The 14,583-nt window shown below is 46.8% G+C and overlaps 2 protein-coding genes across 2 annotated transcripts in view; both read left to right on the forward strand.

The window, feature by feature from the left end:
* Nucleotides 1-8,160, forward strand: part of LOC134412020 (farnesyl pyrophosphate synthase-like) — a 33,029-nt gene extending 24,869 nt beyond the window's left edge. Inside the window, exons 4-10 of the mRNA XM_063145777.1 lie at nt 250-330; nt 2,119-2,241; nt 3,163-3,251; nt 4,396-4,465; nt 5,153-5,230; nt 7,011-7,139; nt 7,848-8,160. Of these exons, the coding sequence (XP_063001847.1) occupies nt 250-330; nt 2,119-2,241; nt 3,163-3,251; nt 4,396-4,465; nt 5,153-5,230; nt 7,011-7,139; nt 7,848-8,048 (771 nt within the window). The 3' untranslated portion in view covers nt 8,049-8,160. The remainder of the gene's footprint in view (nt 1-249; nt 331-2,118; nt 2,242-3,162; nt 3,252-4,395; nt 4,466-5,152; nt 5,231-7,010; nt 7,140-7,847) is intronic.
* The window catches only part of FDPS (farnesyl diphosphate synthase), a 96,588-nt gene that overhangs the window by 68,352 nt on the left and 13,653 nt on the right, over nt 1-14,583 (forward strand). The gene's annotated exons all lie outside the window — the stretch shown is intronic.

The following is a 14,583-nucleotide window of genomic DNA, read 5'->3' on the forward strand; positions in this document are numbered from 1 at the left end:
GGCAGTGGTTGGAGATAACAGCGGGGATTCCCAGTGTCACAGGGGCTTCTCCTCCTTTCTTTCCTCTAGGATGTGTGGGCTTGGCATAGGGTGGGGCCAAGGAGAGGGGGCTGCAAGCTAGATGGTGAACCTCTGCAGACTGAATTTGGTCCGTGTGCCAAAGGTACCCCAACCCCACTGTAAAGCAATATGTCTTTTAATGTTACTGTATTATTTAAAAGAAAAGATGACTGTCTGATTTGGCTGCAGTTTGTGGGCTCTGTCTTGGTAGCAGATGACATCATGGACTCCTCAGAGACACGCCAGGGGCACCCTTGCTGGTACAAAAAGGTAACGGGGACAGGATCACTTGGCCCTAAGGTTGACATGGGGGTCCACCAAGCATCTCGGGGCAAAGAATCCCACAGTTTAGCTGTGGACCAATCCTCTTTTTACCATTAGCTGGGTCTCCACCATATTCAAGATGCAGAGAAGGGCTTCTCCATCGCATCTGATAGGGAGGGCAGGCAGGTGTGGGAGGAGGCTGCAGCTCAGTGGTACAGCACCTGCTTTGTATGTACAAGGTCTCAGGTTTGATCTCCACCCTCTCTTGACACAACTGGAAAAACCTCTACCTGAAACCCTGGAGAGCCGCTGCCAGTCAGTGTCAACATTATTGGGCTAGATGGACCAAAGTTGCTGACTTGGTATAAAGCAGCTTTCTGTGTTTCAATGCAGCCGTCTTTAAAGTATGAGATGCATCTGTTTCCCACTCAGATACTTAATGTCTAGAGACCCCATAAAGGAAACTCAGCTCTGAAGAATGATGATGCTTGCAATTGGCGCTAACGTCTTAATCAGTGAGAAAGCAAGGCCACAAGCCTTGATAGACCTGCTCTGTATGTAGGCCTCTGTATTTAGTTTGGTTCTTGCAAGTGAACTGCATGATAGGATTGGAATGATGTATGTGCTGTAATGCTGAAACTGCTTAATTAGAAGGAAATGCTTAATTGGAATTTCTTCCTGTCAAGACCTTTTGATATAAGGCAAATAGACTAGCTTGATAAGGACGACTGACCATCCAGGTTAATCTGGCATTGCTAGAAGTGTTATGGACCATCTGTTGATAAGGTATAATGAAGTAAGTTTTCTTTGATCTGTATTTGTTTTGCTTTAGAATTTTGTCAACTGCAAAATTGGCAGTTAAGATGCTTCTGTATATAAATATACCTGCTTTTCACACTGCCGGTTGAGCAGTATTTTGCCTGTAGGACTCTCTACACGCAGCTGTATTACGCTCAATCCAACAGAGTTGCCTTACAACCAAAGTGGATGTTTATCCTTGACACCAGCATCACCCAAAGGGAAGACAATAGATGCTGTGATTTACCAGGGACAAAGAACTGAAAGCAGGGGCTGTCTGTGACTGTTTATTAGGGAGAAAATCTCACTGAAATCAGTGGGACTTTGGAGTGCCTAAAAAGAGCCATGCTGGATTAGACCCCAAGGGCTATCTAGTCCAGGATTGTGTTCCCACACTCACCAACCATGTACCCCAATGACAAGCCCACAAGCAGGACAGGAGGGCAATGCCACCCCTCGCTTGTGTTCCCCAGCAACCAGTGTACAGAAGCATACTGCCTCTGATCCTAGAGGTAATATATAGCCATTGTGTTTAGGAGCTTTTGATAGCCTTCTGCTCCATGATTTTGCCTGATTCCCTTTCAAAGCCATTCAAGTTGGTGGACAAGTCTACATCTTGTGGAACTCCGTGCCATTGGTCTAATGAATCATAGAATCATAGAATAGCAGAGTTGGAAGGGGCCTACAAGGCCATCCAGTCCAACCCCCTGCTCAATGCAGGAATCCACCCTAAAGCATCCCTGACAGATGGTAGTCCAGCTGCCTCTTGAAGGCCTCTAGTGTGGGAGAGCCCACAACCTCCCTAGGTAACTGATTCCATTGTCGTACTGCTCTAACAGTCAGGAAGTTTTTCCTGATGTCCAGCTGGAATCTGGCTTCCTTTAACTTGAGCCCGTTATTCCGTGTCCTGCACTCTGGAAGCACTGTTAGAAACAGATATCGGGCTGATCTTTTGCCCTGCTGTTGCTCCTGATTCTGCCTTTTTCTCTCACCTAGGAAGGAATTGGTTTGGGTGCTGTGAACGACGCCTCCTTGCTTGAGGCCTGCACCTACCAGCTGTTGAAGCGATACTGCCGGGATCAGCCATACTATGTAAATCTGCTGGAGCACTTTCTCCAGGTGGGTTTAGGCCCTGCAGATTGTCCTTGCCTCAACACTGTCTGTGGCGGAGAGACACCGCGGCCTAGTCTCCCCTGATAGATGGCCCTTCTGTTATCATGGAAATAATTTCCACTTCTTAGACAGAGAGGGGAGGATAGAAGTGGGTGGTGGTGGTTAAGGGTCGCCACTATTTTTGACCTCCAGGAAATAAGCCCCCCTGAAATGGAGGGCTACACCCCTTTGATGGCACTCCCTTCATGCACGGACAGGACCTCTCATATCCATATGAGAGACCTTGTGTGGTGCATTTCTTGACTTTTACCATTTATTGACTTGTTTCATTTTGTTTTTAATCCCATGCTCCTCTGAGGAGCTGGGGTGGTGTCGTACATGGTTCTGTTCTTTTCCCCTTCCCCTCCATGTTAACTTCTCAACAACACCTCGTGAGGTTGATGAGACTGATTGGCCCAGGACCACCCAGTGAGCTCCATGGCTGAGCAGGGATTGGAACTCAGATCTTAATCTAATACTTTAGCCACTGTACCCAGAGAGCTTTGGCTATTGGGCGGTATAGAAATGCAATAAATAAATAAAGGTTGGCAGGGAAAACATGGGAGGGCCCTGAAATTCCTGTCAGAATTCCTCCCTTTCTGTTGCTCACTTTAACTAAACTTGAGCCTGTTCCAAAACACAGAACTTTCCCTAGTCGTGGAAATCATGTCTCTGTTAACCTGAAGCTTTGGGGACTAGGAAATTTCTCCGCCATATTAAATGGGGATTGTATATCCCATCTTCTTCATCTCTTCTATCAGTGGTTGGGGAGACATGTCCTTTGGGTAGGAAATGAATCCAATCTCTTTCTTTCATTTTTGGTATGCTTTTCCTCTCTTTCTCCCTCTGTTCTCTCTCTCTCTCTCTCTTTTCATTTTTCCTCCCCAGACGTCATACCGGATTAAACTGGGGCAAGCCTTGGATGTGATCACTTCAGCCCCTTCTCAGGTGGATCTGAACCGCTTCACAGAACAGAGGTAAGAAGCCAATGGAGGTGCTTGGCTCTACAACTCCCATCAACCCTATCCTGGCTGTGGTGTGTGTGACTGATGGGAATCGTGGTCCAAAGCAACTGTGGAGTGGAAAAGAAAAGCACCACTGGGCTGGATTGGGATCTTAAAGATTGGGATTTTTAAAAATATCATTTTATAATAAAATAAAACCCAATATGTAAACATTCTGAGCTGCATAACCTTTTCTTGGAAAAATGACTGGGCTACCTGGAACCCCGAGCAGGAGAGCTCCACCCTCCACCAGTCATTTTGCCCTTCCTCCCTTTGTATTTTGGGTCCATTTTTTGGTTACACTAGAGTATGATGGGAGGCTGGGAAAGGAACTGGAATTTAGACCAACAATATTTTGAAAGAGAGAGAGATTAATGATTCAGCTTCAGCCCTCATCAGGATACCAAAACGTAGTAGTAGTAATAATAATAAAATAATAATAGGAGCGGACATTTGGAATGACCCAACTTTACTGAGAACTCTCAGGATTTCTTAATGTGTACAGCTGAAGTTACGCTACAATGCACCCACTAGAGGGCGTTGTCCCATTCAATACTATGAGGAGGGGAAGTTTTCAGCTACAGACCACGCGTCACCCCCATAAACAATAGTGCAAGGGAAGCAGGAAGCAAAGCACCGGTAAGCAAATGGAATTTACCTTTAATCGAAAGAAGCCCTAAGATTTCCAAGTCGGAGTCCAGAAGTTTCCTCTTTCGTCAAGCAGGTTAATGCCCTTAGTTGGAAGCAATTGTAAGTCAGAGTGAGAACGTGCAGGTGAGTTCAAATGTCTTGCAACAGGCTGCTCTAGTAACTGCAGATTTGTGGTTACGGAATCTTGTTCTTAGGTCCGTTATACTTTTCCCTACCTACTGCGTACAGCATCCATATCACCAACGGCATCCGTTGAGGATCCAGAGCCTCCTTGTGGCTTTGCTGTTGTGTTGCTTTACAGGCACACAGGAAGCTGCCTTACAGACCTTGGTGAAGCACTCAAGCAGGCCAGGAAGGCGACATCCACCATCAGTATCACACCATTTGCACCTCCCTCTCTCCCTTCCTACATATAATCAAATCTGGCTTATTGCTGACCTGGAATCATGGTTGTGTTCTTTGGCAGGTACAAGGCAATAGTAAAATACAAGACAGTCTTTTCCTTGTACATCCTGGTGGGAGCTGCTCTGTACATGGTGAGTAAAGGGCTTTTGCCCGGGCTCAGCTGTTGCAGACACTGCCAATCAACATCAAAAAGGCTGTGCAGAGTTGTGTGATAGAGTTTGCTTCAAACCTTTGCTGAATCAGTGTGTCACCTTGAGCAAATCAGACAATTAAGATGTATGGAGCACCACAAAGTGGCTTCCAGAAACAAAAACCAGCAACAGTAGCCCTGTTACTGTAAGACTGTTGGACTGGAACTTGGGAGAACCGGGTTCCAGTCTCCACTCAGCCATGAAGCTCTCTGGGTGACTCTGGGCTGGTCACTGAGTCTCAGGCTAAGCTACCTCGCAGGGTTGTTGTGAGGATTACCAAACTGCATCCATCAGAAAGGGGAAAGGCTATCCTTCCTGAGGAGCAAGTTCTGCAATCTCGGTGCCAGTGCTGAAAAGACTACGCCCTGCACTGCTGCCCCCCAACCCCAACCTCCAAAAGATCAAATAGGGAGCAGGGCCCTCATAAGTGTGAAGCTATATTTGAGCTGGAGGAAATGGTCCATAAGGTAACCAGTGTAACGCTCATGGCTTTCCCTGCCTCCCACCCCACCAAAGAGTCTTGGAAATTGTAATTTCGGCTGGAAGTATTGGAAATTGTTCTGCTGTAGCAATGGTTATGGCCATAGCTTGTTCATACATTGTTTCTCTCCCACTGCCCTCTCTCAGACTGGCAGAGATAGTGAAGAAGAGCATGCTCATGCCATGTCCATCATGATTGAACTGGGGGAGTTCATCCAGATCCAGGTACATCTTCCTCCTCCTCCTCCTTATATTGCTATGACTTGGAGATCACCTGTTGACCAAAGGGTTCAGTGCATATATTGGGTTTGGACCCAGGGTGTCACAGTTCAGAGGTGGGGAGCTGTGCTGTACTCTTGTCCCGTCTGCATCCTTTTTCAGATCGTTAGTCCATGCTTTTGAAGGTTAGCCCCATGAGGGCTAGAACCTTTGCAGTTGTTTTAAATCAGGAGCATTGAACGGAAAGCTGGATTTGGGACAAGGAGGTGCAGGAATGCTGATCAAATTTGCAGATGACAGAAAATTGGGTGGGGTAGCTAATACCCTGGAAGACAGAAGCAAACTTCAAAGCGATCTTGATAGGCCGGAGTGCTGGGCTGAAAACAACAGAATAGGGATACATGCCAAGTTCTACACCTAGGAAAAAGAAACCAAAGGCACCGTTAGAAGATGGGGGATACTTGGCTCAGCAATATTACAAGCAAGAAGGATCTTGGAATGGTTGTAGATCACAAGCTAAATATGAGCCAACAGTGTGATGTGGCTGCAAAAAAGAAAAAAGAAAGAAAAAAAGCTATTTTGGGCTGCATTAATGGAAGTACAGCTTCCAAATCGCGTGAGGTCCTGGTTCCCCTCTGTTCATCACTGCTTAGGCCTCATCTTGAGTATTGTGTCCAGTTGTGGGTACCACACTTCAAGAAGGATGCAGCTCCCTTGACAGAGCAAACTGCTTCTCCTGTTCTAATGACGTCAGAGGAAAAAGGCGGGAAAATTCACAGCTGGAAGAATTTCCCCTTGTCTCTTCTGCTTCTGAGGGGAAGAGTGCATAAAACACATTTTAAAAAAAGAAGTTATGGAAAACTTTATTTTTCTCACCACATAGTGCACCCTTTCTTTGTTTCTGAGAGAAGGATGTGTGTGTCTAATAATCTCCACCGATTATATATCTGTGATTATTAGACACACACTCTGGGATTTCTCCTTAGAGTGTCTGCTGTGTTTCTGTTTCTGAGGGGGACAGGAGGCCTGGCCCAGTTATCCTCTTGAGGTAAAGCCACCTCAGGTAGTGCCTATGTGGGGTAGCTGGATTGACTGACATGTTTTGAGAAGATTTCCCTTTAATTCCTCAACTTTGTCAGAACGATGTGGAGTGAAGACAGCATAAGGAGAGGATTGGGAGGAAAGAGTGCTCCTCTGTCATTTTCCTGAGCTGTGCCTCAGAGAAAGCAGGCATCTGTTCCATCCCTTTTCACCAGGTCCTTGATCGTATTATCTGATAATTAAAATATTCCAAGTGTGAGCAGCAGGACTTCTCTTACATAGGGTGACCATAGGGAAAGGAGGACAGGGCTCCTGTATCTTTAACAGTTGTACTGAAAAGGGAATTTCAGCAGGTGTCATTTGTATATATGGAGAACCTGGTGAAATTCCCTCTTCATCACAACAGTTAAAGCTGCCCTCTTTTAAATCTGGTCACTCTAGTATAGCTCCTGCAGCTTTAACTGTTGTGATAAAGAGGGAATTTCACCAGGTTCTCCATATATGCAAATGACACCTGCTGAAATTCCCTTTTCTATGCAAATGTTAAAGACACAGGAGCCCTGTCCTCCTTTTCATAGGGTCACCCTATCTTACAATAAGCACTGCTGGGGCACAGACACGGAGGCCTCGGTTTGGCTCTGGCATCCAGCGTCTTTCCTGCCCACCTGGAGAAGGCTTCTCAGGCTGGGGGTGACGGTGTGGCGTTTAACACTCTGAGTAACATGAATATTCTCTCTGCCTGAAGAATGATTTCCTTGACTGCTTCGGTGACCCTGAGACGGAGACCGGGAACGACATCCAAAGCAACAAGTGCACCTGGCTGGTGGTGCAATGCCTAAAGCGGGCCTCGGAGGAGCAGAGGCGCCTCCTCCAGGTAAAATGGGGGACAGCCAACTGCATCCTTGCTCCTCCAGGGATGGGGATGCTGGTAATGGTAGTCCAGTGCATCTGGAGGGCACCCGTTCAGGAAAGGCTGGAATAGGACAGCAACACCGAAATAACTCAACAGCAGCCAATGGGTTATTAGATTGACCATTGCTGCCCCTACAAACAAGTTATGCCACCCTTGTTGGGATGATATGGCAGGCTGACACCATCTTCTCTCTGTAGCCATAATGTCTTTACCACACCTGTAGCCTGAGAGATTTATTTATTTATTTATTTAAAACATTTGTATCCCGCCCTATATCATGAGGATCTCAGGGCGGCGTACAGATAAAAGCATGCCGTAGAAAACAATAAACATACACAGCTAAAAACAAAGTAAACCATGAACCAAGTTAAAACAATATACAATTTAAAAGCAGTAAAAACAATTTAAACAGTTAAAACAACATGCTGTCTTAGTGAATTTCACCATCAAAGGCTTTGTTAAAAAGCCATGTTTTTACTTAAATCAGTGTTGGCAGTGAATGCAGCCTTGACATTCCTACATATTACATATGTTATTGTTACACCTAAAGGAGTTAATTGTTATTTGGTAAAACATTTGTGTGAATTAGGGGAAGGGAATTGCGCAGTTTTTATCCCAGCCTGGCTTGACTTCAGTCCCTTTTTTTCTTTTTCTTTTTAACTGCTTTAGGAGAACTATGGACAAAACGACCTGGACAAAGTGGCACGTGTGAAAAAACTCTATGAAGACTTGGGCCTGAAAGCTGCTTACCAGGACTATGAGGAGAGCAGCTACCAGCATGTGTCAGGCCTCATTACCCAGCATGCCGTCCACTTACCTGCTCCGTTTTTTCTCAGCCTAACCCAGAAGGTTTACAAGAGGCAAAAGTGACAGGCCTGGCCATTAAGAAGCAGGGCAGGGTGCATATACCTGTCGCAAGGGAGTAGCAAAATCAACCGACCTTTCCTGCAGCTTTCAAAAGGGATAGCGGGGCGGCCTTTCTAGAACTGCCATGGGAGCACGCTTGGGTGGTTGTACTTTTGGCAAGATTTAAATTCATTTGAATTCACATTTTCTACAACGTTTTATAACACAACTTACAAACCCAGAATTGCACAAGCAAAACCAACTTCGGTTGCTGGGTTCATCAGGGGATAGCAGAGTTTGGAGCATTCTAAGGGAGGTAATCTTGCCATCTGTACATTGCTTACAATATTCTTTTAATAGAAATTATTCATAAACATTAAATAAAATAAGGTAAAACAAAAACAAATGATATCACAAGTGTATGTGTCTGTGAAAAGAAAAAAACAAATGATATCACAAGTGTACGTGTCTGTGAAAAGAAAAAAACACTGCCTTAAATCTCCTTGAAGCAGCCTTCCCCACCATGGTGTCCTCCAGATGCCCTAACTCCTATCCACTCTAGCCAGCATGGCCAATGGTCTGGGATGCTGGGATTTGTCCAAAACATCTGGGCTTCCCACACTGTGAAATGGGTGATATTCCATCTAAAGAGCATCCCACACCAAACCCAGATGACCAATAAATCCAGACTGCACCACTTGGGGGAGAAGAGTTGTAGAGTTGTCACCAACCAAGATCGGATTAAGAACATCAGAAGAGCCCTGAGGCTGGATCAGGCCAAGCGTCCATCCGGTCCAGCATTCTGTCTGACACAGTGGCCGACCAGCTGCCCACGGGAAACCCACAAGCAGACATGAGAGCAACTGCACCCTCCCGCCCATGTTCCCAGCAACTGGTGTACAGAGGCATGCTGACTCTGATCCTGAAGGGGGCACAAAGCCATCAGGATTGTTTAAATCCAGATCAGAACCTGAGTGAGCGGGTGGATGGGTTCCAAACAGCGGAGGATGCTGATATACTAGCCCCTTTCCAACAAATTGGTGGAAATTGCAGAGGAGCAGACTTTGGCTGAACATTGAGAGAAACGTCTGAACAGTTCGAACTGTTCAACGGTGGAAGAGACTGTCTTGGGAGGTGGTAGCAGGGTGCCCCTGACAAATTGTGGCAGAGGGGGGAGACTGGAAATGCATCATCATCATCAAAAAAGGGCAGTTGTTTGCATAAAAATGTGCATGTGCAATATGTACAGGTGCAAATTTAAAAATGGTTATTGCAATTTAAATAGAAATACAGTACTTCTCGGGACAGTGCAGAAGACTGGCCTTTTCAGTCTGCTCTCCAGATGCTAAGTGTGGATGGGCATTTCAAGGCCTGGCTCTTCCTTCTGATAGGTGTTTACCTTTAAACTGGACTTGGACATTAATAGAAGACACCTTCAAACTAGAGGACAGCCCTTGAAATAGAGGACTGTCCTCTGTAATTGAGGACACTCCACCTCCCTCGATGGTGGGTTCTCCTTTGCCAGATATATTTAAGCAGAGACCATCTGTCAGAGAGGCTGTAGCTGCAAGATTCCTTATGTGGCAGGGAGGGTTAGACTAGATGACCTCCAAGTCCCTTTGTCATTAGATCGTGCATTGTCATTACATGCAAATCTTGCACTATGGTTTATTTCACTATGAGTGGTTCATAGTGCAGGGTTCACACATACTGGGCCCATTTCCATGACACAGCCAGGTCATTGTGGGTTATTTAACAGTGGGTTATACTCAGTTAGTTGTAAGGTTGTTTAACTCTCGAATAACCCACGCTAGCCGGGTTTGCATGACATGGCCCAACCCCTGATTACCCTGATCGAGGGTTGCATATTCTTATCGGCAACTGCAAGTAACCCACGATAACCTGCCGTGATGCGCAAACTGTGTCAGTGACAACCCACGGTTCAACTCCCATCCACGATTTAATACTGACCCATACTCTGGGTTGTTGTTTGTACAAACCAGGCTTATAAATCTAGGATTCTCCAAGCCATCAGTCTGGGCGTGACGTGGAAAGGGTTAAAGTCTGGCGAGCGGCAGGGGTAGGTAATGCAATGCATTGATAGATGTAGCTCCTCCCAGCCTGGCTGGGTGAGCTCAGCCAGGGAGGCTGTTCTAGCTGCAGTAGCGGCTGGGTTGGACCAAGCCCTGCAGCAGAGCCTGGGAGAGGGAGAGAGAGGCGGCAGGTGAGCACCCATGGCCGCGGGCATTGATGGGGAAACCCGGGTGTGGGGTGGTGATGGAGAAACCACGTTAGCAGGGAGTGTTGTCTGTTCTTTCCCTGTTCTGTGCTCCCTTCCCTCCTTGCACTTTCTAGAAACCGCACTATAGCACAGGCATATGCCACCTGGGGGCCATGTTTTGGAGACTACCCCCCCCAGTGCCATCCAAGCATAGCTGTAGTGGCCCCATCCTTTCAGATTGTTAAAGATGGGGGGGATCCTTTGGGGGGGGTGTCAAACTGGTGGGGTGGGTATCCCCCTCCCAAGCCCCAGACTGCATTTCTTAACCAACCACAGAGCCACGAAGCATGCCTTCTGCCCTGCTCTCCCCACCCCGCCGCCAAGATCCCCCCTCCCATTTCCTTCCTGACTTGTTTACCATGATCAGGAGGCATGGAGGTGCCTCTCTGTCCGTCCGTCCGTCCGTCCGTCCCTCCACACACACCACCACCACACACACAGCTTGTGCCAGTAGCAACCTCCCCGGCCTCTGCAGCCATTTGGCTTTTTGCCTGCAGAAGGGTTGGGCCTGGAGGCTATAATAGATGGAGCAAGAAGGACCAAGCTTCATCCGCACGTCTTGCTGGAGAAGCATCCGAAAGCTTTCCTCTCCCAAGTCCCTGAAGGCCCCACTCGTGTGGTCACCCGGATGGCCGGAGGGCTAGCGACTTCTGTTTAGCTTGGCCTACCTTCCAGGGTGGTTGTAGTAGTCATTGCGAGGATAAAAGATGGGATTATGTATGCCTCTCTGAAGAGTCGAGACGTAACTGCAGGAGAGGAACGAGAGAGGAATTGTAACCGTGGAGGATGTGACCTGCACTGAGGCTCAGCTCTTGGGGTCTGTGTTCAAGCCAGGTTTAGCCCTGCAATGCACGAAGTAAAAATGATGACAACCAACAGTCCCTGAGTCAGTGCAGAGAGCATCTTTCCACCAAGGATGGACAGTCAAGCATTTGATTTGGGAGGAAGGTCATCATATGGGAGAGAACTGATATTGCGAGGCAGACTTTAATGCCAGCATCTCAGAAGATGCTCTACACGAAGCACAAAAGAACTGATTGCAGAAGGGTAGTCTTCCGGGTTTCCCTTGCAGCGAAAAGACAAAAAGACCCCCTTTCTGGCAAACTCATTTTATACTAAGGGGAGCTTTGCTTCTTTAAGGCACAAGCCTGCTTCATCAGATGCAGAGAAGTTGCCAGTAACCATCCGTCTCCAATTGCAAGACCTGTTTGAGACAGGGCTCCAGCTTAAATTGCAAAAGGCCGAGGCAGTTTTAAGCTATGTTGATGAAACCTCGTCTCCTTTTGCTACTTATTGATATCTTTCCTTTTGTTACCCACCTTGAGCCTTTGGGAAGAGGTGGGCTATATAAATCGAAAACCAGCCAACATTGTCCCAGCTTAGATTGAACGAAAACACAGGAATCCATCTTCCTTCTTTTCTTCTCCATGTTGCATTACTGGCTTTAGTAATTCCTTTTTGCCCACACAAACACAGAGACACTTTCTGCCACTCCACTGCCCCACTCTCCCAAAGATCCCCTAATTTCCTACCCAATCACCCGGTCTCCACCATAGCTTCTCACTCATGCCACAGTCGCCCTTTAATGCCATCTTGGACAATCTCATCCTCAATTTATATAGACGGGTTGGATGGGTTAGATTTACTTCGGGCAAAATAGAGGGTCGAGGTCCCAGGGTCCTACCTGACAGAGAGGTCCTAGCCAGGGGTAGAGTGGTCAGTTTTAAAGTGCTCATTCTGGCATAGATGCAGCCAAGCCAGCGTTATTGATCCATCCCTCTCTCTCACTCACTCTGTACATTATAAGTGCCATTTGTAGGTCTTTTGTAAAGCTAATGGGTCTTAATTGCCCACTCAAGACCAGGTCACTCCAGAACATAAGAAGAGCCATGCTGGATCAGACAAGGGTCCATCTAGTCCAAAATTCTGTTCGTCAGCTGCCCACGGGAAACCCACAAGCAGAACATGAGCACAACAGTATCTCCCCGCCCATGTTCCCCAGCAACTGGTGTACATAGGCATACTACTTGATTTTGGAGGTAGCATCTAGCCAACTCCAATTGCCTTCTCCACCATGAATTTGCCAGGTCCCCCTTTTAAAGCCATCCAAATTGGTGGTCATCACTACCCCTTGTCGAAATGAATCCCATAGTTCAACTATGCTTTGCATTACAGCACGTATATAGCTCCCTATATAATTCAATATTACTGCTTGAAAAATCAGTTTCCCCTCCCCCCCTAGGTCCTGTGAGGACTGCAGCTAAGCTCAGAGGGATGTCTGGGAGGAGTGGTGGTGGGCAGATGACGGCAGCGTCCCTGCTGATCAAAACGTCCGGGGGCATCATAAAATCCCAGAGGGAGTAGAATCAAAGGGGCTTCTATCCAATGCAATCCTTTCTTAAGGGCTGTAGCACAGGGAGGCCAGACTGAAGCAACCTTCCTCAGGGGCAAGAAGATTTGGCTTTTATTCCCTGATTTGAGCCAGAACAGACCAGTGATGGTTCCCAGTGCCTGTTTTAACTGCTCAGTCTGGGGCAGTAAAGAGTGCCTCTGGGCACACACAGAGTGCTTCCACGCAGTTGCAGAGACACAGAAGCCAGAACCATGCAGCTCTGGGGTTAGGGAGACGTGAGGTTCTAAATAATAATAATAATAATAATAATAATAATAATAATAATAATAATAATAATAAATTTGTTACCCGCCTCTCCCTCTGGATCAAGGCAGGGTACAACACAAATGCAAATGCCATAAAATACATATAATTAAAACATTTAAAACTAATACATTATTAAAAGCAGCACATTATTAAAAGGCATCTTAAAATTCAACTGGGTAGGCCTGCCGGAAGAGATCAGTCTTTATAGCTTTCTTAAAATCCGACGAATCTCTCCCAGCAAGTCATTCCATAATTTGGGAGCGGCAGAAGAAAAGGTCCTCTGGGTACTAGTTGTCAGCCTTGTTTTTGTTGGCTGGAGTAAATTCTTCCCAGAGGACCTGAGTGTGCGGGGCGGATTGTACGGGAGAAGGCGATCCCGCAAGTAGCCTGGACCCAAACCATGTAGGGCTTTAAAGGTGATAACCAACACTTTATACTTCGCCCAGAAACTAATTGGCAGCCAGTGAAAAGATTTTAAACCGGTTGTTTTGAAAGCATAAGCCAAAAGGGTGATAATTTTCTCTCATTCTTTTTTGAAACAAGAATAATGGCTCAGTAGAAAGGCAATCTCGCCCAAGCCTGACCTGGATCTAGCTGGCTTCTTTGTCCTTTCGAACGATGATGCTGTTGTCAAGTGCAGCCAGTCTTGAGTGCCTGAATAGAAATGTTTGGATGTTCTCCTTACAGCTCTAAATGTCTTTGAAGATTGGGTGTTTTTATTCGTTTGTTTTGTTTTGCATGGAGAGGTTAAGACAGAAAGAGCAAGGGGTGGGGAGGCAAAGAAGGGAGGGGGCATCCTGTCACATGATGGCTCTGTTGTCATGAGAACTTTATTCCCCCCCCTTCTGAATTATTGATAGTTAACGATGAGAGAAGATGGATGCAAAGACCCATCTTTTCGACCATCTGCTGTGCCGCAGGGGATCAGGACGCAGTTTGTCTAGAATTATTCCCTCCCCCACACAGGGCAGGTCTACTGACAGCTCTTAGCCGTGATCCGCTGAAAAGAGCTTCCATGTCTTGACGCAGTCTACCTCTGAATGGGAATTGTCCCCGTGCTTGGCTTGTGGGCTTCCCAGAGGTATCTGGTTGTCTACGGTTGGAGGCAGGATTTGGGATTAAATGTACCATTGGTCTGATCCAGCAAAGCTCCTCTTCACATTCTTAAAACCCCTGGCCTCCAAGCTGGGTTTGAGGCAAGGATTGCCTCCTCATAGCCAGCATCAGAACAGGCGCAGCAGCCTGTCTGCGAATAGGCCGTCTTAAGAGGGCAGTTTCAACCCGCCTCTGAAAAGATGGCCATGCAAAAGGAATCTTGACCACCAGCACATCTTGTGGCAGTGAGTTCCTTAAGTTAAATATGGTGAGATGTCTTGCGATAGCTCTTAAAAGATCTCTCAACCCACCAAGAATTTCTCTGATCCTCCTAACTCCCCTCCATCTCCTCTGGCTTTCACGGTGGACCTTCTATATTTATTTGGGGGCCGCAGGGGCTGGAATTAGGGTGCTGCCTTTCAACCCTCATTACTCCCTTTATTTCCAATGTTCAGGTTGTGAGTGCCGATGTTTATGTAACCAAAACGGCACCAACCAGGCCCAAGAGCCTTGGGGGAACCCAA

The sequence above is a fragment of the Elgaria multicarinata genome, chromosome 21 (assembly GCF_023053635.1).
Source record: "Elgaria multicarinata webbii isolate HBS135686 ecotype San Diego chromosome 21, rElgMul1.1.pri, whole genome shotgun sequence".
NCBI classification, from domain to species: Eukaryota; Metazoa; Chordata; class Lepidosauria; order Squamata; family Anguidae; genus Elgaria; species Elgaria multicarinata.